The sequence below is a fragment of the Piliocolobus tephrosceles genome, chromosome 9 (assembly GCF_002776525.5).
Source record: "Piliocolobus tephrosceles isolate RC106 chromosome 9, ASM277652v3, whole genome shotgun sequence".
In the NCBI taxonomy this organism is placed as follows: domain Eukaryota; kingdom Metazoa; phylum Chordata; class Mammalia; order Primates; family Cercopithecidae; genus Piliocolobus; species Piliocolobus tephrosceles.
Window position 1 is genome coordinate 35438082 of NC_045442.1, and position 23881 is coordinate 35461962.

Here is a 23881-nt window from a genome sequence, read left to right on the forward strand (position 1 = left end):
ATGTTAGCTCCTTTCCCTGGGAGGAGGCAGGGAGAGGTGATGCTTACACACCCAAGTCCCTGGGTACTAGCTGAGGGATGAGGGGAGCTGCGGTAACTCCACACACCTGCATGATACTTCACGGCTTCCACAGCATCATAAAGTGTTATTCCTGACCACCCCGCTTTGCCACCTCTCTACCCAGTGTATCCGATCCACCTTTCAAGGCACTTCTGGGAAGACTTCAACCCTCAGACTTCCCTGCTCGGCATCCACACAGCCCTGTGCTTTCGCTGTCATTGATCACTTGCTCCCCTCTGCAGATTACAGCTGTGTGATGTTGGCCAAGTCACTTAACCCCTTTGTGTCCCAGTTTCACTGTGTAAACAGGAGGTGATGAAAGCATTGTGCACGGGTTTTTGACCCCAGCCAGCCGTGATGATGATAATGGTGATGATGCCTTGTCCTGCTGGTTGATTGTGGCTCTGTCTCCCCCACCACTCTGCAAATTCCTTGAGGACAAGATATGAATCACCTCTGGCTTGTCTGAGGGACCAGAAACTGGCACACACTACTAGGTCCATTTATTGAATCCGTGAGCACTTCTGGAACACTTGCTATGTGCCAAGCCCTGTGACAGGATCTGGGTTTAGAGGTAAATAAGACGCTGGGGGGAGGGGGTGGGCAGAGTTAAGGCAGACACAGACCATTATATAAGGAGTGTGGAGAGGGTCACAGGTGCTGGGCTGAGGCTGGGTGAGCATAGCCAGGTGGGAGGGAAGAAGAGGGCGTTCTCAATCAAATCAAAGCTGATTGAGATGAATCCAGTGGTCCCATCTGACCCCCACAGCAATCACATTTAAGGATGAGGAGGTGAAGACTCAGCTGAGAAAATCCCACTGCTAGTATGCCATGGGCTGGGGCTGGGACCAGAGCCCCTCACGTCTCAGGGTTGGGAGCTCACAGCGCATGCCTTAGAGATCCCCACTTCCACTGCTTCCTAGCCTTGGCGTCTGCCCAGAGTCTTGCAATTAAAGGACTTCAGGGCAACATCCATTCACTCCCTGGTCTTTATCCTCTGCCGGCCCCTGTGCTCCAGGGTATTTTTAGTTCTGGGCAGCCAGGCCTGGTGAGCGATTGGCAGCAGGCAGAGCCCACGTTTCCGAACCCTCTGTGTTGCTTCTGGCTCAGCATGAGAGGTGGCTGGGCCCTAGGAGGGGGCTTAGGCATACCTGGCACCCAAGCCCACAGCTGCCTCATTGTCCCTGGGGGAGGAGCTGGGCTGCTGCCACTGACCCGAGGCTGGGAGCATTCTTTCCTGTTGATTCATCACAGGGAATGTTTTGGCCCAGCTGGGGTGGGGCAGGGGCACTAGGGGGACATCTTGGACATGGGCGGCCAGGAGTGGATGGCAGGTACCTGGCAGCAGGGTCATTAAGACCTGGCTGTCACCCAGGATCGAAAAAGTCTATCTCGACATCCTAGCTCTATCACACTCTGCCTGTCCAGGCTTATTCTTATTTGCACATCTGCCTTCTCCACCAGACTGGGAAGGCCCCCTCCCAGTGTCTAGCACTCCAGCACCCTGTCTAGCATGTAGGAGAAAATCAATAAAGGCTTGTGGGATGAATGAACCTTTGGAAGGACATTCAGGCAGGGTGGGAGCAAGAGGGGAGACCAGGTTGGGCAGTTCTGAGCCTAGGGAGGAAACCCGGAGGCTGGAACCCTCTGTCCATTTTACAGATGGGGCCACTGAGGCTCAGGGCAGGACCAGGTCTAGGGTAAAGAAACTGGGGGCTGGGACTGGGGTTCAGGCACCTAAGTGCTCAGTTCAGCTGATGGGACTCCTCTGTCAGGCATGTCCACATTTCTTCAATTCCACAGTCCCTGCTCTCTGCACTAACACCCTCCTCCCGTGAGTCTGACAAGGGCCAGGACTACATCACTCAGCTCCGTGAAGGGGTTCTCGCATTCACTGTGTATTTGCCTATCACAAACCCAAACTTCCTAGAATTGCGTCGCCTGGGGCTCAGTGTTCCCAACTGCACAATGGGCAGCACGGAGTTTCACACAGAGGGCGCGGCGCGGTATTTAGTACAGTAAACTTCGGGGGACTCGCGTGTTCCTGCAGTAGGGCACCGCTGCACCGCGCCACCTCGACCTCTCTGAACTGAGCCCCGGGCCTCCCCGAAAGAGCGTCCACATTGTCCTAAGAAACCGAGCTCGTGGGATTCGGCCCCTGTGACAGCCGGGCGCTCCCGCGCGAAGGGCGCTGTGCCGGGGGCCCTGGCACTCAGCAGGACTCACGGACTGGGACTCTAGGTGAGCGTCACTACCTCGTTCGGCAAAAGAGGCAACTGTGCCTGGGAGAGGGACTCCCGAGGCCGCAGCGGCCCTCCCTGCGAAACAGTCGCAGGCCCCGCGCCGCCCTTTCCCGGGAACTCCGCTCCCCCCACCCCTGCGGCTCCCGCCCCCGGGACTTCCCGGCCCCGCCGGCTGCGGCTGGGCGCCCCCGCCACCTGGCCCGTGTCCCTGCGGGGGGCGCCGCGCGGAAGGCCGGGCGGGGCGCCCGCGGACTCCACGCCCGCCGGGGCGGGGCCTGCGGGGCCTCCTCCGCGGCCAGCTGGGGGCTGGGGGGCCGCGGGCGGCAGGCGGATAAAAAGGCCCCAGGGCGCCCAGGGAGGGAGCCCGTTAGCGCTGCTCCGCCGCGGCGCCCGCCCAGCCCCGGACCGTCCGCGCTCCAGCTGGTGAGCCCCCGCCTGGCCTGGCCCTGGCCCCTGGCCCCGCGTCTGCCTCTTGGTCTGCCTCTTGCTGTCCCGTCTGTACTTCTGTCTCTCTGTGGGTCTGCAGTCCTCTGAGGGTTCCTGGAGACTGGGCCCAGGGGGTCGCATGGACCCTCAGCCCAGCCCTCCAGTCGCTCGCCAACCTGCTTCCAACTGGACAAGTAACCACGTTTGGGAGCTTGGCCCAAGGCCCGCCCTGAGTGGTGCGCCCAGGCCTCAGGGGTGCTTGCATGTCTTGTTTGTGGCCGTGTGTAACCATTGCTCTACCTTCTCCCAGGGAGGAGACAGGGAAGGGGCAAGGCAGGTTCAGATGTCACACTTACGACTTGGGGGACAAAGAGCCAGGGCTGATCTGGGCTCTCCAGCTATCCAGACCGGAGCTATGTTGGGGGTCGGCGTGTGACAGAAACACGGAAGGGAAGGGGACAGAAGACTTTGAGCCCCCCCTTTCCTAGCCCGGACAGGTACAGCTCAGAGACCATTTGTTGGCACTGCTTCGGGTCCACAGAGTCAGTAACTCCGGGGAGGCCACAGGGCTGAGAGGAGGCTGCTGAGAAGAGCTGCCGAACTGCGGTGAAGAGATGAGCCATCCCAAAGTTGCTGGCCCTCAGGACAGCACCCCCCATGCTCTCTCTTGAATACAGGCATTTGCTGTCTTCCAGCCCTCCCTACCTGTGCTAGGTCAGGCCAGGTCCCAGCATCTCCTGGCACACCTGGAGCAGGTGCCTCTGTGCCTCAAGCTGGCAAGGTCTTGGATCTGTCACTCGGTGGCATTCAGTGAAGAGCACTCTGCACAGTGCCCTTACATCAGGGCCTGGGTCATAAATCCACCAGAACACGGTGGAATTTCAGTCTGCTCCCTGCCTTCCTTTCCTCTTCCCCCTCTTCCAACATTCATTCTTGGTGGTTTTGAGAGCCCGGCGTCTAGCCAGGCTGCCTGGGTTTGAATCCTGACTGGGCAAGTTACTTGACTTCCCTGGACCTTATCTTCTCGTCTGTAAAATGGAGATAAGTATTTAATCTGTATTTTAAAATGTGTAATTTATTATCCTCACTTCCCTCCCCTCCTCTTTCCCCTCCACCTTCCTTCCCTTCTCTGTCCACTTCTCCTTCATTTGGGAAAGTAACGGCCACTTTTGAGGCTGCTTCCTTCTTTGAGGGAGGATGCACAGCTTGGTTCTCTGTGCTCAGTGCTAGGGGAACAGATATGTACAGTCTGGTTGTGGCGTCAGGAAACAAACACACAGTATGCTTTGTGGAAGGCTTTGTGGGAGGGCTTAATGGAGGGGGTGGCATTTGAGCTGGTGCTGCGGGATGTGTAGGAGTTTAACAATCTTAGAGGGAAAGGAACAGAGAGAGCAAAGGCTTGGAGGCTGGGAGATGAAGGCTATAGTTTGGTGTGAGCAAAAGCTCTGGGGGGCCTATAGTGGGCAGGAAGGCCGATAAGAGGGGCTCTCCCTGCATCTGACTCTTGGTTCCCGCTGCCATCCCCCTATCTTCCAGCAGCGTTCATGGAAGGCAGCTTCCCTGGTCCAGACCCCAGGGTCCTACAGCAGAAGCCCTCCCATGCCCTCAGGTTGGTCCCTTGGAGAGGAAGGAGCTGCTGGCCTGGGGCTGTCCACAGCCTGTAATAAGACCTCCTCAGCGGGGCGGGGACTTCAGCCACGAGTCAAACAGCAGACCTGCCCAGCCTACCCTGGGCCCCATCAGAGCATGTTGTATAGGGGGGCCCTCGAGTGCCATCCCCTCATTTTATAGGTTTTGTAGCTGAGACTCAGAGAAAGGAAAACAATTGACACCGGACACAATTTGGTGGCAGAGATAGGAGCATCCTGACTCCTGGGGGTGGCAGAGGAGGTGTGGTCATCACTCAGCCGAGACCCAGTGTGACCACTGGGTCCTAACAGCTGAGGGACCTGAGCCTGATCCATCCCATCCTTTCTTGCCATCTGGGGAGTGGTTTGGCTCAGTCCCTGGCTATCTACCTCCTCTTCCGGGGAGCACAGAGGAGGGAATGGAGAGCACTCTGCTCGTGGGACAGCCAGCTGGGAGCCCCCACAGGCCCTGACATGCAGAAGACAGTGTTTCAGTCTGGAAAGGAAGTGTGGGAGGGGTCAGAGGGGGAGAGCTGCAGAGGTGAGAATGGGAAGGCAGCCCCTACACAGTCTCAGGGAGTGGAGAGGGGAGCATCTAGGCTCTGTAGTGTGCGTGGAGGGAAAAGAGGCAAATCTAGAGAATGCTGCAAAGAGGAGTGCCAAGGACTTGCAGTTGAGATCGGACATGGCCTCCATTTCCTTCTTTGTATAGAGAGGAGGTGGGACCAATCTAGACCAATGGTTCTATCATAGCTCTCACAGTAGCTGTTAATAATAGTTCATTGTTGGCCGGGTGCGGTGGCTCACGCTGGTAATCCCAGCACTTTGGGAGGCCAAGGTGGGTGGATCACCCGAGGTCAGGAGTTCAAGAACAGACAAGATGAAACCCTGTCTCTACTAAAAATACAAATAAATTAGCTGGGCGTGTTGGCGAATGCCTGTAATCCCAGCTACTTGGGAGGCTGAGGCAAGATAATCACTTGAACCCGAGAGGCAGAGGTTGCAGTGAGGCAAGTTTGTGCTATTGCACTGCAGCCTGGGTGACAAGCAAAAATCCATCTCAATAATAATAATAATAATAATAATAATAATAATAGTTCATTGTTACTGAATGCTTGCTCTTCTAAGGGTTTAATGTTTCTTCATTTAATCTTTACAAAACTCCTATGAGATAGTTGCTATTATTATCCCCACTTTTCAGAGGGAGATACTGAGGCAGGGAGAAACTAAATCGCTGGCCCAAGATCACTTAGACGTGAACTGGTGGAGGCAGGATTTGAACCCCAGCAGTCTGACCGTCCAGCCTGTGCTCTCAAGCACTGTGCTGCCACCTCCCACCCATGCAACCACAGATATGAATGAGCGCCACCTACACACCTGACACTATTTTGGACACTGGGGACACGACACATCCCCACTCCCGTGGAGCTTCATTCCCAGAACCTGTCTAGTGCACTTTTAGGAGCCCACTCCACCCAGCCCTGCTGGCCAAGGGAGTGGGGCAGATGCCATCCAGGGAAGTGAGAGTGGCAGGGGCCTGTGAGACCTTCCCACTCAAGCGGATGAGCTGCATGATTCCCCCCATGGCCGTGGAAGAGGCAGGTCTCATCAGAATGAGCTTTCTTAGCCCGTCTTCTCCATCCCGTTCCAGATTGGCCTCAGCTCCCCTCGGCAGCAGAGCCTTGGTGAAGGAGCTTCAGCTTTGGTGGCTCCAGAGGTGTCTGGCAGCTCTAACCAGCTGTGACTCTCTCCTCTATGCCCTTCTCCACCTGCTGGTCCCAGGACCAAGGCTGCTGTGTGAGGGGGAGAGGAACTGCCCCCAGCCTCATCCTCTCTCTAAGGACCCAAAGAACATCTGATTACAGCCTCCTGGAGACAGAGGCCCTCTCTGTTTACTGCCTGAAACCCTCCCCTGGCCCCTCATTTCCTACAGGATGAAGGCAAACCCTCTGTGTGGTACACAAGGCCCTTGATCTTTGGCCCCAGCTCGTCCCTCCATCTCTTTCTCCTCCAAACCCCCACACTGTAGTCTGGGGTAAGAGAAGGGCACTTCCTGCTCTTGCACAAACTCACCTCTTTCCCTCTTTCCTAGCCCTCTTCTCTCTACCTTGAATGCCCCTTTTCTCACCTGGGAGAATCTTATTCGCCCAATAAGGCTCAGGTTAAGTGTCCCTTCTTTGAAAGGCTTCCCTAATTCTTCTTGCTTGAGCTTCATGAAGGTAGGGAGGGTGTTTGATGTCTTCATTCCTGTGTCCCAGCACCTGGCCTGAAGCAAGTATTCCAAAAATGTGTATTGAATCTGCACGAATCATACACCTAGATGGATGCGAGGCTATCATAGGCTATCCAAGCTGCAGGAGGGATCAGATGATACGTGGTTCCATCTCCTCACTTTAGAAATAAAGAGTCAGGGCCGGGTGTGCTGGCTCACGCCTGTAATCCCAGCACTTCGGGAGGCCGAGGCGGGTGGATCACGAGGTCAGGAGTTCAAGACCAGCCTGGCCAAGATGGTGAAACCCCCGTCTCTACTACAAATACAAAAAAATTAGCTGGGCATGGTGGTGGGCACCTGTAATCCCAGCTACTCGGGAGGCTGAGGCAGAGAATTGCTTAAACCTGGGAGGCGGAGGTTGCAGTGAGCCGAGATTGCACCACTGCACTCCAGCCTGAGCAACAGAGCGAGACTCCATCTCAAAAAAAAAAAAAAGGAAAAAGAGACAGTCAGGACTTAGAGAGTTGAAGAGACTTGCCCGACCCACACAGCCAAGGAGCGGTGGAGTCCTTGATGCCCCTCGAATAGCCCTTTCTGCTCCAGCCTTCCACGTGCCTTCTAGGGTGAAGGCGACATTTCACACATTGGATTAGGGTGCTAGGAACATCAGAAGGTGGTGGCAGTGCCCCGGGGTAGATAGTCTTGACCTGAGGGCACCCTGGGGGCTCCCCCATGACTCAAAGGGTGGATGACCTCGTCTACCTACACATAAGACTTTAGGTATGTAATAGCAGCTGTTTATTGTGTACTCGCCAACGCTAGGACTTTGCTAAGCACTTTCCATACAGTGTTTTATTTAACACTCAACAACACTGTGAGATGGAGGTTACTATCCCCATTTTACAGATGAGGAGACTGTGACTCAGTGAGGTTAAGCTTAAGCTTCCTCAGGGTCACATGGCAAATGTGGTGGATTTGAGCCAAATCAGCTAAACTGGCCCAGACTCAATTAATGCCACTATGCATGCACACACACACACACACACACACACACACACACACACACACACACACACACTCTCTCTCTCTCTCTCACTCACTCACTCTTTCTCTTTCTCTCAGGGGGTCTTCTTTGGTTTGTCTTGCCAGGAGCTGCCAAATTGCTGAAGAGGCCTGAGATCTGGGTAGAGGTGGTGATCACTGTCATGTGGTGATCACTGTCATGTTTACTCATTCCTCAGGTATCTTGACCTCAGCTGTCCTTGAAGTCACCATGGCGTGGTCCCCACCAGCCACCTTCTCTCTGTTCCTGCTGCTGCTAGGCCAGCCCCCTCCCAGCAGGCCACAGTCACTGGGCACCACCAAGCTCCGGCTGGTGGGCCCAGAGAGCAAGCCAGAGGAGGGCCGCCTGGAGGTGCTGCACCAGGGCCAGTGGGGCACCGTGTGTGATGACAACTTTGCTCTCCAGGAGGCCACAGTGGCTTGCCGCCAGCTGGGCTTCGAAGCTGCCTTGACCTGGGCCCACAGTGCCAAGTATGGCCAAGGGGAGGGTGAGTGACTGGTGCCACCCAGTGGGATGGCAAGGAGATGGTAACAGTCTTCTCAGGTTGGACTCACTGACACCCACCCATCCTTTGATTCCTTGCTCACGTGACCTCCTCCACAAGGCATTTCCTGAGTGCCTCAGCTGCACATAGCCCCTGCTCCCACCCTCCCATTCTCTCCTGTAATAAGGCCACCGCCGTCACCACCACTAAACTCCAAGTTCCTTGAACATAGCAATTGGCACACAGTGGGTGCTTAGAGAATGTTGAATAAAAAAATGGGCAAATGGGTAGGTCTGATTCCTAGAGCTACCTGGCATTTTCCAAAACCAGATTCTGTAAGACCCAGTGCCCAAAGGAGGTAGCAGGCAGGGTTATAAATACAAATTCCCCAGGAGACCCAAACTTCCTCCTCTCTGCCACTTTCTCCCAGGGTTTGGAAGAGGTGACTTGGTAAGCATGGGGTCCTATGCAGGAGGCAGAGCCTGTGACCTGCCTCTCTGTGCCACCTTTGAGCATCACCTCCACTCCACAGGACCCATCTGGCTGGACAATGTGCGCTGTGTGGGCACGGAGAGCTCCCTGGACCAGTGCGGGTCTAATGGCTGGGGTGTCAGTGACTGCAGTCACTCTGAAGACGTAGGGGTGATATGCCACCCCAGGCGCCATCGTGGCTACCTTTCTGAAACCGTCTCCAATGCCCTTGGGCCCCAGGTGAGGGGGCTGTTCAGGCTCTGGTCTGAGCCAAGGGCTGGGTCAGAGGACAGAGAGCCTCCCAGAAGGTAGGCCTACAGGAGCAAGGGGAAAGGGTGCAGTTTGCACTGAGCATCATCCCTGGGGCCCCGATTCCTGAGTGTGCCCTGTAGCAGGTGCATAAATAGAGGGCCCCAGCCTGAGGCAAGGCAGGCCAGAGGACCACAGCTGACCCCACTGGGAATCACAGAAGCTGCTCCCATAAGGGAGACAGCAGTGGGGTAAGGGGCTCCCTCATCCACGAGGCCTGGCCATAATTGCTGCCTCTTCCCAGCACAAACAACCCTGAGCTAAAAACAGCCCAAGCCAAACAGGAGCGGGCAGGGCAGGGCTCTGCTGCCAGGCAGCCTCCAGCCTCAGGACAGCTGGTCACTGAAACACGTTGTGAAGGGGACTCTGTACTGGTCTAAGTCATCCCAGGGCTAGGGCTGGGGGTCTTGTGGGCCAAAGGATCCTGCTATGGTCTCAAGTGGCTGGTCTATGCCCATCTCAGCTCTCTCAGGGTGGCACGGAGAAGGCCCTTCCATGCCCAGCAAAAGCCTCCCAAACTCCAAGGGCTCCCATCCTGATCCCAGGGAGGGCCAGATCTGCCTAGTTCTCTCCAGTTTGACAAATTCAAGGAACTGTGGGAAAGGGCTTAGATGAGCTGAGGTTCTGCCTGGAACTTACTCTGTGGCCTTTGATAATGCCTCCCCCTCTCTGGGCCTCAGTTTCCTGGCCTGTTCAATGATGGGGCTGGGTGGGACGGTCTCTACAAGCTCCAAGCCCCAGCCTTTCTGCATGAAGATCTGCAGCGGGGAGTCCCGAGGCCCACCGATGACTGTGCACCCTGCAGGGCCGGCGGCTGGAGGAGGTGCGGCTCAAGCCCATCCTTGCCAGTGCCAAGCAGCATAGCCCAGTGACCGAGGGAGCCGTGGAGGTGAAGTATGAGGGCCACTGGCGGCAGGTGTGTGACCAGGGCTGGACCATGAACAACAGCAGGGTGGTGTGCGGGATGCTGGGCTTCCCCAGCGAGGTGCCTGTCGACAGCCACTACTACAGGTAGGAGCGCGGCTGGTGTAAGCCCCACAGGAGGCAGGGTTGTGGGGCAGGGACTGAGTGTGTGTGCATGTGCCTGCATGTGATGTAGGGTGTGTGCATGAGCCTGAGTGTGGACTCATGTAAGGGGCAAGTAAGTGTGCACACAGGTGAGTGTGTGATGTGTGTGGCATGTGGGACCTCGCAGAGTTCAGTGAGGACTGAGTGGCAGTGGTGTTGTCTGTGGCAGGACATCCAGCAGGTGTTGGGACTGGGGGAGAGAAAACAGGCCCTACTGAGAAATGTGCCCAGATTTCCTGCTTCATGGGTGCCTCAGAATAATAAACAGGAAAGTGAAGGAGGAGGACCTTCAGGATCCTGGGAAATACCTAGAAACAGAAAGTAAACACTGCACTGTTGAATTATGTAAACAGAACTGACTAGGTACAGAATGTGCGCCCCCTCCCGGCCCCGTGAAAACAATCGAACATAAAACTGCGTGTCCCCGGTTAAAACCCTAGACTTCCCTGCAGATACTTTCAGTGATACCCACATGTAGAATTTAGACAAACTGTTCTGGCCTCAGTTCAGCCAGTGACTGGTTTCAGGGCTTTGGGTAGGGCCTCTGGGCCTCCATCCTCAATGCCACTGTGAATATCCCAACTCTTCCCTCATGAATTTCCTCAGCTCTGGTCCAAGCCAGGCTGTGACTGGGTTGCGTGTAAGCGAGGCATGAGGTGGGAGCCTGGAGAGAGGAGACATAAAAATATTGTCAGAAACACGGCTGAACTCTCACAGCTGATTACCAGTCAACGACAGCCACAGTCATGGTTCTGCCAGATCCGTGTCAGGGAAGACTTGTGTTTCTCATCAAGGGAGAACTCTCCCGTAGTACATGTGAGTCATCTGCTTCATCCAGCCCAATCAGTTTGATCCTGCTTCCCTAAAGGGTTAGAAGGCCCTTGTTGCAGTGTCCTTGTGTCTTTGACTTAGAGGACCACTGTCCTGAGGAAACATGAGTGGTGGCCAGCCCCTGGCTCCATGCTTGGGGATCCTGGGATGCAGCCTGACTCCCCGTGCCTGGTAATTGCACACCTAGGTCTCGCTGACTCACCTGCCACCCATGAGGAGGGCAGGCCTGATAGCCTGGGTGTCTCTGGGGCTTCCAGCAAGGCCTTCACCTCCCACCTGTCCCCAGAGGGCCCCTTCTCTTGGGCCCTCCGTAAATGCTCCCCTTCTTCTGGACTTGGGAGAGGGCAAGCTTGATCCGCCTGTCCCCACTCTAGGCCTGGCTGAGGGACCTTGCTTGCCTTCCTTGTAAAATTGTTATTTGTGAGGTGGCCACCCCATCAGGGCTGCTGTGAAACTCAGCACTGAAATACGATTTATGAACAAGTTTACAAAATGTAAAGTCCTGTGCAAACTTAAGGACAACTATGAGGAACCAGGTGGCAGGGGGTGGGACTTCCACACCCTTTTTATCTCCTATCTGTTTTCTCCCATAACAGGAAAGTCTGGGATCTGAAGATGAGGGACCCTAAATCTAGGTGAGGAGCAGCACCCTAGGGGGAGGAAGCAACAGGGTGTGGCATGAAGGGCCTCCATCCCCTCCTTCCTACCTTGGCCTCCCTCAGTCCTCACGCTCTTCCCTCAGCCCTTCCTCCACCCTCAATCTCCCTTGTCTTCTAGGCTGAAGAGCCTGACGAATAAGAACTCCTTCTGGATCCACCAGGTCACCTGCCTGGGGACAGAGCCCCACATGGCCAACTGCCAGGTGCAGGTGGCTCCAGTCCGGGGCAAGCTGCAGCCAGCCTGCCCAGGTGGCATGCACGCTGTGGTCAGCTGTGTGGCGGGGCCTCGCTTCCGCCCACCGAAGACAAAGCCACAACGCAAAGGGTCCCGGGCAGAGGTGAGCACTGGGGGCCCTGCACCCACACCACAGCTTGGAGGCACGGGCGGGACCCTGCCTGGTGAGGGGTGCAGGGAGGTCCAGGACATGCAGGAGAGAGGAGCCAGACTGGGAGGAGGAGAGTGAATCACAGAACTGTAGAACCTTGGAATGTATTTAAAGGGGATCATATATAGCCCTACCATAAATGGAAAGCTGACATCACCCGCCTTGAATAGAAGGTGACCATAAAAACAGTAATTAAATCCTAACTACATCCCGCTGAGGGCCAGTACTGAGCCTGCTCCTTTGTTATAAAGAGGAGATCAGCCAGTGCTCATGAGGCGGTAGAGACGCCTCAGCGCCGCACTGGGGTGGCCTCGTGAGGTGGTACAGATGCCTCAGCGCCACACTTGACACGACATCCTTGATGAGGCTGTGGTGGTGATTGGTTATTGAAGAAATGGAGATCAAGAAAAACAGCTTATTCAGGACGACAGCTATAGGAAGTCAGAGGCAGGACTGGAACTCCCCACCCTTGGCTCTGGCCACCGCCATGGAGCTTGAAGGAGTCCCGTTTGGGATCCTGCTGTGGTGGCTCAGCCCCTGCTGGCTGCCTCCTCCTCGGCCGTCCCTGAAGCAGGTTTCTCCCAGCAGGAGCTGAGGGTGCGCCTGCGCTCCGGGGCCCAGGTGGGCGAGGGCCGGGTGGAAGTGCTCGTGAACCGCCAGTGGGGCACGGTCTGTGACCACAGGTGGAACCTCATCTCTGCCAGTGTCGTGTGTCGTCAGCTGGGCTTTGGCTCTGCTCGGGAGGCCCTCTTTGGGGCCCGGCTGGGCCAAGGTGAGTGAGGTGGCCTGGGGAGGGGTGAGAAGGCCTGGGTATGCCACTGGTCCATGTCTTGAAGGCCCTGGGGTGACAGGGCCAGGACAGAAAATTCTCCCCCTCTGTGAAGGGGAAGCCACAAGTGCGGGGTTACGGAGATGGAGCCTTGTACACAGCACCTCTCTCCCTGTCTAGGGCTAGGGCCCATCCACCTGAGTGAGGTGCGCTGCAGGGGGTATGAGCGGACCCTCAGCGACTGCCCTGCCCTAGAAGGGTCCCAGAATGGTTGTCAACATGAGAATGATGCTGCTGTCAGGTGCAATGTCCCTAACATGGGCTTTCAGAATCAGGTGAGTTTGGGTCTGAGCATGGCCTCAGGCTGGGGGCCAGGAAACCCTGGGGAGCCCCCAGGACACCACATCAAGCTAGCGGGGAGAGGTCCAGGAGAAGCGGCTAGCGCTTCTGCTTTGGGCACCAGTCTGCCTTCCCTTACAGCCGGCCTGGCTGCAGCCCCTCCGAAATGTTAGAGGTCACAGGGGCTCTGCAGATGGATGTGCTTCTCCCACACCCGTCTCGGGTCCCCTGTGAAGCTGAGAAAGAAGGTGCCTAGGAAAGACAGCCACAGGGCTGTCGGCACGAGGGAGTCTGTGTGGGATGCTCAGGGCAGTGTCAGTGCTAATGTGGACTGTGAGCAAGTCGCTGGTGCCGCTGTAAAATGGGGTTCACGCTCTCAGGGGGTCACTGTGAATGAGGCGAGGGGCATGAAAGCCCTTTGCAAATTGCCAGTTGTCGTTAATGGTGGAGGGCAAGTGCCAGAGCAGGAGGAAGAGCCCCTGGTCCAGGCACTCTGAGTCAGATTTCTCTAGTAGGCAGGGACATTAGAGACTACCTGCTGCACTGTCCTTACCTTACAGAGGAGACCAAGGCAGAGAAGGGGACTGTCTTGTCTAGGGCAACACAGTGAGTTGGTCTGAGCAGCCCTCCAGGCTCACAGCCCTAAGCTCTTCCCTGCAGGGCTACCCCATTCCTCACACACCCCTCACCATTGCAGGTGCGCTTGGCTGGTGGGCGCATCCCTGAGGAGGGGCTGTTGGAGGTGCAGGTGGAGGTGAACGGGGTCCCACGCTGGGGGAGTGTGTGCAGTGAAAACTGGGGGCTCACCGAAGCCATGGTGGCCTGCCGACAGCTCGGCCTGGGTTTTGCCATCCATGCCCACAAGGTAGGTTCCTGTGTTGTTTCTTCCGCATGACCTCTCACCCTCCTGGACTGAGGCCCAAAACTTCCTGTGCTAAAGCTGCTGCCTCTTTACCCATTTGGCAATTCATGACTGAGTGAAACTATGAGCTGACATGATGCTGAGTGTTGGGAACAGTGTGGTAAACAAGAAGACATAGTCCTTAATGAAATGGTCAATGAGGGACACAGTTGTGTCTGCAGGAAAGATGAATAGAAGTTAGTCAGACAAGGTGGAGGAGGAATGAACAGCTTATGCAAAAGCCCTGTGGCCAGAGAAAGCTCGATTCGGCTGAGGAAATCAGGGCCAGGGGTTGTAGAGTGGCTCTGGAGAGAGTGCTGTCAAGCATGAGGGCAGAGGAAGCAGGGGCAAGATCACTCAAAACTTGCAAACCACATGTTTAAAAGATTTCTTCCTTTGTTGTTTGGAAAACAGTTGGGTGGAGACTAACATGAATGCAAGGAAACACACTCAGGAGGCTACTCTAGTAGCCCAGGTGAGAAATGAGGCTGGACTGGACCAGGCAGTCCAGGGGAAATAAGTGGATAGATCTAAAATACATCAAAAAATAAAATCAAGAGGACTTAGGTGTGACTGCAAGAGAAACCTCTGCACCTGCACCCACACTGGGCTGCCGCACAATGCCGACTGGGCAACCCTGAGCACAAATGACGATCTGGGCCGCTTGAGGAGCAGCTGGGGAAATGGGAGCACAGCCCCCAGGCAGAAGGATGGGGAACAGGACCCTCCTCTGCTGTCTGGAAGAGGGAGGCGTGTAGTGGAAGCCACGGTGGGTGGATTTTTACTTCCATACGTGGAAGGGATTTCTAACATCACAAGGGTCCAAATGTGTCATGGACTGCCCCAGGGAATATGGGTTCTCATCACTAAAGACTTCGGGCCCAGGCTGGACACAACCTGGTGGGGGTGGTATGACTGGGGCCACACCTCAGATGGGAGTCAGGAGGTGACTCCAAAGTCACGCTGATTGGGTGACACTGGCTGTTTTCTTAGGAAACCTGGTACTGGTCGGGGATGCCGAGGGCCCAAGAGGTGGTGATGAGCGGGGTGCGCTGCTCAGGCACAGAACTGGCCCTGCAGCAGTGCCAGAGGCATGGGCCGGTGCACTGCTCCCATGGCGGCGGGCGCTTCCTGGCTGGAGTCACCTGCATGGACAGTGAGTGACGGAGGGCTCACAGGGCTGGGGACAGGTAGGCCTGTGCTCCTCCTCAGGGAAGGCCCTGCATGCTGGTCCCAGGCCTACGGCCAGCAGCATGGGGGAATGAACGTACCAGCTCTGCCATTTCCCAGCTGTGTGGCCAAATCACCCATCCCATCAGGATCCATACCCTGCCCCGTCACGGAGTTACTGTGAGAAAGAACACTGAGAACATGAGAAAGCACAAGGACACAGAACGGCCGTTTTCAACTTTGGGTTATGAACAACAGTTTCAAACAATGGAACAGGACAGAAAACAGCAAGGGCAGTTTTTCCTTGGAACTATATGTGTACTGGGTTACAGCATAAAATGTATTTCTTACTGTGGTTTGTAGTCAGAAAAGCAGTTTGAAAGCTGTCGTAGAGGACATATAAATATGAGCACACCCGGGGCCAAGGCCCAGATGTGTGTTCTCTTCCTGAGCTGTGGGATTTACCCAAAAGGTTTTGGGACAAGGCCATCTGTGGCACTGCTCTGCCCCACAAACCCAGATTCTTAAGGCAGCAGCAACTCTGACATCTCCCAACCAGGTCAGTGCCAAGATGGACTATACCCAGTCCAAAGGCTACAGATAGCATCAACCCAAGTGGCCACTTGACCTTCTTCTTGGCCAAATTTCAACACCAAGACATCCTTAACCTTTGTCAGTGAGCTCTTGGCTTCCTTTCTGTCCAGGGAACGCTGGTGAGAACCCTAGGCCCATCCATCAGACCCTCCCCTGCAGGGATGGGGCATCAGAGTGGGTCTCCTCGTCACCAAGGCCTCCCAGCACGTGGGGAGCCTGCTCCCCACTCGACTCCCCTTCCTGGGAACCTCGAACCCCTCCCTGCTCCACTGCCTACAGTGGCAGCTCCCTTCTTGAACACATTTGATGGATGCTTCATGACAGCTGGGCACAGCCAGCCAACCTGCAGCCTCTGTAACCACCTGCTTTTCCTCCCTGGCTTTTCACATTGCTTTCTTTCCTTTTTCTCTTCTCATTCTTTCTGAAAGCTCACCTTCTTTCCCTAAGGAACTCTTTGTCAGTGGGCACTTCCTGGCTCTCTCCAATATATACCACAGGGCCCCACATGGCCAACTGCCAGGAGCAGATGGCTCCAGCCTGGGGCAAGCTGCGGCCGGCCTGCCCGGGTGGCGTGCACGCTGTGGTCAGCGGTGTGGCAGGGCCTCACTTCCGCCCAGGACTACTTTAGTGATAATGATTTTTAGTGACAGTACAGGCAAAGTGTCCAAGTTAGGTATCAGCAGAGCTTTCTGAGAGGATTATATGAACTAAGCTACATAAAGGCACTTTACAGACTTAAAAGCATTTTACAAAAGAAATACTAGCTTACTTCAACCGCATATTTACTGTGGGCCAGACATGTTACAGGTGTCATCACATTAATATCACTATTATCTTCATCTTACAGATGATGAAAATGAGAGACAAAATGGTTAAGCAGTTACACAGCTGGTGAATTATACAGTCAGAAAGCCAAGAACGAACCCAGGTGGCCTGGCTCCAAACCTAGCAAGCTTAACCATGACACTGTAGCTGCCTCCCAGGTTAAGGTGATAGACTTCCTTTAACTATTATTAGAACTCACCATCTCCTGACTCTTAAAACTGCTCTTTTTTCTGGGGTCCTCCCGGAGGGTTTCATCCGGGGGCAAGCCTGCCCTCTGTGCTGGAGACTAAGACTGGCTGCCTTTCCACCCTCTAAGTCACTGCCATGACCTCTGCTGCCCCAGGTGCACCAGACCTGGTGATGAACGCCCAGCTAGTGCAGGAGACAGCCTACCTGGAGGACCGCCCGCTCAGCCAGCTGTATTGTGCCCACGAGGAGAACTGCCTCTCCAAGTCTGCAGATCACATGGACTGGCCCTATGGATACCGGCGCCTACTGCGTTTCTCCACACAGATCTACAACCTGGGCCGGACAGACTTTCGTCCAAAGACTGGACGCGATAGCTGGGTTTGGCACCAGTGCCACAGGTTAGAGCCTGCCCATGCCTTGGCACTAGAGGGTTAGGAACAAAAAACAGGGTCCAGGGAGCAGTTTGGTCCTTCCCTGGCCACAGGCAAGCTTTCCAGGGAGGGGTGTGCGCTCTCCTTGCTGGCCTTGCCTGCAGGAGGCAGTGAGGACAGCGGCATCCACCTGCCCCACCATCGCTCTCACCTTCACTATGTCAGTGGTGCCCGTGGGGTCTGTTTCCCACAGCAACATCCCACAGAGGCGTCACCGCCAGCAGATTTGTTCTGTTAGAATGGTATTTGACACTTTTCCTATGTTGGATCACAGGCCTTGTCTTCAGAAGCCAGGTAAAGTGGGGACTTCCAGGAACCTGGAGGCCCAAAATAGACATCCCATCCAGGGTGCTGGCTCTGCAGGAAAAGCTCGCTGGTTCCTTCAGCAGCAAGGCAAGGCCCTCAAAGAACAGCATGAACAGACTGGCACTAAAAAAGGGACAATGAACATTCTTTCCTATCAGGAGCTTCCAGACCAGAGAGAGGGAGAGACAATGCCTGTGACAAAGGCAGCATTTTTTTTTCTTCAGAACACAGTCATGGGTGGAGAAAGTGGAGAGGAATGGGCAGTGACTTTGGGACTTGGTCTCGCCTGAGATAATAAGCACCTTTCCCTGTAACATGAACAGAGCTGTCATTATAACTGGATTGGAAACAATGGTAGCAATTTGGTCGCAGGCTGACAGGGACCCTCTTCCCAGCAGCTCAGCTCCTAGGCTGCTCAGAGACCTGGTGCCCCACCTCTCCCTCCAGTTCAGGCCTTGCTGTCAGGCACCAGCCTCCTGGAGGCGACCAGGGCAGGGCTTCTACCTCTTGCCTGGGCTGAGACCCTAGGTGATGGGGGCAGCTGTGCTTGCTGCCTGGCATGGAAGCCAGCAAAGTAGGCTGTGTGTCATACTAATCTTGGGTTTGGGAGGGAGAAGGGCACTGCCTACTATTTTAAGTTTCCTCTCGGGTCACGATGGGGCCTGGTGCCTGTCTTCCCTACCAGCCCCTCCAGAGAGGCCCCTCTCTCCTGTTGCTGCCGCACTGACAGCTCTATCCCTTCTGCAGGCATTACCACAGCATTGAGGTCTTCACCCACTACGACCTCCTCACTCTCAATGGCTCCAAGGTGGCTGAGGGGCACAAGGCCAGCTTCTGTCTGGAGGACACAAACTGCCCCACAGGTATGTGGTTTCCTGTCAGCACCTACCAGCATCTCCTCTTGCTATGTTCTTCAGCCCCTTTGGGATCAGGCTTCTCTCCACTCTGTTCAGCAGCCCAAGGCACCTGGAGACCCTGGCTTGAAAAGTTAGCAATCAAGGCAATTTCTTACCTTCTGAAATCTTACACGGGGGGTTTTTACTTCCTCTGAATTCCCCACGCACATTGTTCTTCTTTTAAAACACTCAGCACTTTCTGTCTTGGAAAAGAGTTGCAGACCTGTCCTATCTCTGCTGAGCTCGCGGAGGGCAAGCATTGTCTGCTTCCTGTCTGCATACCCGCAGTCCTAACCCTTAGGAACTGCATGGTAAACACCGGATCTTCAGAGGGTTGGAAGGATGGATAGGCAGATGCACAAATAAATTAGCACAGGAGGGTTGGAATCTTCCAACCACAGTTCCTAGTTCAACAGGGATTTGCACTGGAGCAGTCAAACGAATCAAATGAATCATACCTTTGTCACAAATGTGGTTTGTTATGGTGCTGGATTCATAGCAGGATTCTAGCTCTGACGGTCCTTAATCTGTGAACCAGGCATGATGACACTGAACTGGTAAAGCAAGTAAAAGACCTAGCAGAGTGCTTGCTCCTGTCTCAAAAGCTGTCCCCTTCCTTACAGGACTGCAGCGGCGCTACGCGTGTGCCAACTTTGGGGAACAGGGAGTGACTGTAGGCTGCTGGGACACCTACCGGCATGACATTGATTGCCAGTGGGTGGATATCACAGACGTGGGCCCTGGGAACTATATCTTCCAGGTAAGGTGGCTGGGGGATTCCCCACAGAGCCCAATTTCCTCCAGATGTTCTAAAACTTTCCCTGAGGGCAAAGGAAGGGAGAGAATTTCCCATATAGGGTTTCCGACAGGCCTGTCACTAAAAGGAGCTGTCCTATTAGGGAAGTAACACTCAAGCTGGATCCAGCAAACCTGGGTTTGAGTCCTGATTCAGTGAACACTGGATAAATCAGCTTCTCAGTTGGAACTTCTCAGTCCCTATCTGTAAAATGGGAACATCAGTGCCTACCGCCTGGGTAATTATAAGAATTAATGAAGCAAATAGAAACACATGTAAGGGATTATCACAGCCACAGTCAACTCATTCAGAAACCAAACCATCCATTTTCAGTTGTCCCCTCTTTCACTCCAGGTGATTGTGAACCCCCACTATGAGGTGGCAGAGTCAGATTTCTCCAACAATATGATGCAGTGCCGCTGCAAGTATGATGGGCATCGGGTCTGGCTGCACAACTGCCACACAGGTAACTCCGAGCCACTGTGGAATCAGTCATGTATAGGCTCAGGGAGCTGGAAGACTGTAAATGTACTCTCTGCTCCCACACTCCAGTGTGTGACGTGTACGTGTGTGGTTTGTAAAAGGCTATGGATGGAAGGAGAGATGCATTTCCTTTGACATCTTACAAGGCAGACTTCTAGAACTGGTCAGACCACTGGCTTCACCCAGTAACTACATCTTCTACATCCCTGTGTGCACTTAAGGCTGTTCGATTATAAACTCAGTTTCCAATCTGTCCTAGAATCTTTCCTGTCACCTTAAGCCATGTCAGTATTTTCCAGTCCATTATTTTTCCTTTCTCTTTCAGGTAGAAGTTAGGGTTAGGGTCCTCACAGGTAAAAGTAGAAGTCCTCTTGCTCTGTATTGCTGTCTCCAGCTGTGATCACTGCTTGCAAGAAGGGGACCATGGAAAACAGGGCTACTTACAGGATTGGTAGCATCAGTCAAAGGAAGCATCATCATCCAGCGGGGTCAGAGAAGAGGGGCTGTTCTACCTGTCAGTAAAGACTCCCTCTATCTTCAAGGGTTAAAAATGCCTATATTTGCTATGGGATGTGCATTCACACCCATACTTGCATATGTGCGGTGGGATGGGCAGAGTTGTTCATTCAGTCAACAAACATTTATTAAGGCTCACTGTTGTGCTCAACGCTGTGCCCCAGACACTGGGAATGTAAGTGTCAGATGGGGTATGCACACATGCAAATAGCCCCAGTACTACTAATGTGTGGACTGAATGCTGAGCAAGCACAGACAGAAAGCAACCAGATGGGGGCTAGCACAAGCTTCACAGAAGTAGTATTTGAGCTGAGTTTTGAAGGAGGGGCCAAAGTCAAAGATGGGAGGAGTAAAGAAAGAGCACAGGACTGGGCTTCGGAAGGTGTCACTGGTTCCCGAATCCAGTCCCACCACTTTCTAGCTGGAGGACAGTGAGGAAATCGACCCGAGTTTTCTGTTTTGTAAAATGAGGCTGTATATTTCAAACCTACTAAGTACTAGAGCTTTTTGCAGGGAGGGTTGTGATAGTTCTAAGATAATGGATTTTATCCTGTGGGCTTCTGGGAACTATTGACAAATTTCAGTCAAGGAGGCAAAAGATCATTTAGGTTTTCAAAAAATAACCGTGGCAACAGATGGACGAAAATGAGAAAAGGAAGAACAGTCTAAGGTTTTGAATTTGTGTGGCTGAGTAGATTATGCTGCCACTTAAATGAAACAGGGATATTGAGAGGAACCAGGAACTAGAATCCAAGTCTACACACACGGAGACAGCAGATCCTCCATAATGCTGGAATCAGGCTGCAAGGGTTCCCAGGCAGTGACAAGGACAAGAAAAATAATGCAGTCCTGCAGGTCATCTTGCCAGTGTTTAGGACCCAACAGGGTCCCTGCAGAAAACAGAAGGCACACTCAGGTGAGAGTCTGAGGTTACTTAATTAAAGGACTATTTATAAGGAAACAAGGGGTGCTGAGACATCCAGCATAAATAAAGTAGAAAACTGTTATCTGCTTTAGGCTTGAAGAGGGGCAAGGGCTGTTTTGCAGCCAGGTGCAAGCCAGAGTTATGAAGGAGGGTGAACCTAGCTGGAGCAGGAGTCATAGACCATCACTGCCAGAACCACAGGGCCAAAGTAGGGGAAAGAATATTTGGCCTCTCTCCTTCCACCCTCTGACCTTCTGCTGTTGCTTTCCATTGACCCAACTCAAACAAAAAAAAAGAAGACAAAGGAACCAGAGTGATGTAATCGCTAGGGGTCAGCTTCCTAGGGCACAGAGAATAAAAAGGGGAGAGAAAGAACCTGGGGAGGGAGGCAAAGGAGAATAACTAGCACAGCCCTTTCCAATCAACAGCCTGTTCTTCCTGATGTTCCTGAAACCACACAACTGTCCCAGGCCTATTTCTATAGAATGACTGGTGTCTGTGCCCATGCCATGACTGACTTGATATAAAGGATGAGCTGGGCAGAGTGGATCTATGTAAGTTGTCAGGGAAGGGATAAGACTGTGGTAAGGTTGGCTGCTTACCTGTTTTCCTTTGGCCCACAGGGAATTCATACCCAGCCAATGCAGAACTCTCCCTGGAGCAAGAACAGCGTCTCAGGAACAACCTCATCTGAAGCCCTCACTGCACACTCCTAGCTGCTGCCAATACACCAGATACCTCAGCTTACTGGAGCCATGCCCTTCAGAGTCCCAACTCAGAGGAAAAGGGCCAGTGCCAAGGGGCACCAAGAACCTGCTCAGGAAGCCTTTTGATGGCAAGATCACCAATCCAGATGGTACTGCTTCTTCAGGATGGCACTGGGCCTACCCCCTAAGGGCCTGGAATGTGGCTTCCAGGCTTTGCTCAGCTGAGCTCCTCTTCTATAAGGAAACCCAGTCATCTCTGAATCTTGCCACAGAGATGCGGGGTTCAGGAGCTTTCAGTTCTTTAGGGATGGACTATGGCCCAGTCCCCCATCTAAGTGGTGCTTTGCAAATGTCTTGGAGGACTATAGGACAGAATACCAAAATACACAGCAGGTAGTGTTAGCTCTCTGCTAGGAGCTCAAAGCAACACAACTTGTATCAAAATCACAACTGGCAGAGAAGCTGGTGGATCCAATCCTTTCTTCATCTGTTACTATTTACAACTCACCTCTCACACTCTGTTCTTTAATGTCCTTACCTTTATCCTACCACACACATGGGTGTTTCTATTATCCTTGGAAGCACAGACCTCGGGCATCCCCTTATTGCCTGATGGGCCAACACCAACGGTTACTGAGTGCTTGAGAAGGGGCAAGTTTCACAGAAATGGCCAGATAGGGCCTTCCTACAGAGCAGCAAGAGTAGGCCAAGCAGAAAGACTGCTGAGGTAACATGGATCCCAGGCCATGTCAGGGCCTCTGCCAAGGAAAAAATATGGACGATTTACCTGGCAGGCAGTCTGATCTCTCTCAGGATCACCACGCATCTCAGGATTGGTCTAAGCTTCAAGTCCCAACCAAGTGTCTGAAGTGAACTTTGCATTGAATAAATTTTTGCCATGGAAAGAACATCAAACAAGCTACTCATCTCTATGGAGATATGAAAACAAGTCTGGCAGAGTGAGAGACAGAAGACCATGGAGAAATCAGAAGGAGGAACAGTCAGTGTAGTTAAGGATGGAACCTGGGAAAGGCCACCATTCCTGCTTGATGGGGCTGTGATTTGCTCTCGCTCAAGTAGAATAAAACCCCATGGTCTTCTTGACATGATTCTTGCTCTTTTCTCCACTGAGACAAACTTTAGTGATGATCCTTACAGGACTGACACCCTAATGCCAAAAAAGGTTGCTCATTATGGACTGCTACAAAGACCAAATCAGCTGTGATTATGTACATGCCCCAAAACCACAGTCCTACCCTTTTCCCTCCCACAGAGCCAGGGCCTGGGATGCACAGGGCACACATGCTTCTCGTGACTGCCCATCTACATTTCTCCAATCAGACATAAGACTGCTTCCCAGTCAGCCTCCCCAGGCTCAGAGCTGAAACATGGGTTAGAAAGGTTAAGGGGTGAAGGATAGGGACAAGAAGGTAAAGTCTGAGGACTGTAAACTTTTATAATCAAGGCTGCAAAGCCAAAATAAATGGTAGCAGATGGAGCAGATTTACAACAGCACTACCCCCACCACATCACAAGAGCCACCACATCACAAGAGCTACCCCCTCCTTAGGGAGTAAAAAGGAACCTGTTCTGGGGAACCCTCTGTGAATACAAAGAAGTGCTTTCTTCCTTCTCCCCGACCTTACTTCTCCTCAACTCCCTCGTCTCCTTCATTAAGCAGAGGGAGCATTATATTTTGGCATGGCAGTTTAGGTAAACGAGGGAAGGACTGATTTCCTGTTGGATCCAGCAAACATCCCCCAAACAGTAACAACATTATGCTCACACATGCAGCTAATGGTCTGTGAAAGAATGTGCAGCTAGCAGGGGAGCATGTGGTGACTGATGACTAGATTCAGGCAGGGAGGTTACCCACAGCTGCTTGCTGGATCCAGTTTCTAAGAGGGCCCAAAAAAGCAGGCCAGGCAGCCAGCCACCAGCTCTGGTCTCAGCCTTGTTGCCACATCACACGTTTGATAGGTGCAGTCAGTTCTAATTCTTGGAAAAGGCCATACAAGGGTTGTGCTGTTACAACTCTGAGCTGAAAGGGAAGGACATGGGAAGACTGCTGGCTGGCATGACTTATAACTAGATGAGGAATGTTAACAGAATACCAACCACCAAATTCCAGGCAGAACCAAAAATGTCAGAAGACTTTCACCTCAGCATACTTTAGCCTCAGAGACACTAAGGT

General features: G+C 53.5%; 1 protein-coding gene across 1 annotated transcript; it reads left to right on the forward strand.

Moving 5' to 3' along the window:
- The first annotated feature begins 2607 nt into the window (after window positions 1-2607).
- LOXL4 (lysyl oxidase like 4) lies at window positions 2608-22902 on the forward strand. The gene is made up of 15 exons (XM_023206366.2): window positions 2608-2726; window positions 7811-8119; window positions 8649-8827; window positions 9702-9907; window positions 11392-11430; window positions 11573-11792; window positions 12429-12612; window positions 12790-12944; window positions 13646-13813; window positions 14843-15005; window positions 16782-17025; window positions 18112-18227; window positions 18884-19020; window positions 19411-19522; window positions 21604-22902. Exons 2-15 carry the CDS (start codon window positions 7843-7845, stop codon window positions 21672-21674), a joined length of 2271 nt encoding a protein of 756 aa, XP_023062134.1. The 5' UTR covers window positions 2608-2726; window positions 7811-7842; the 3' UTR covers window positions 21675-22902.
- Window positions 22903-23881: the final 979 nt, after the last annotated feature.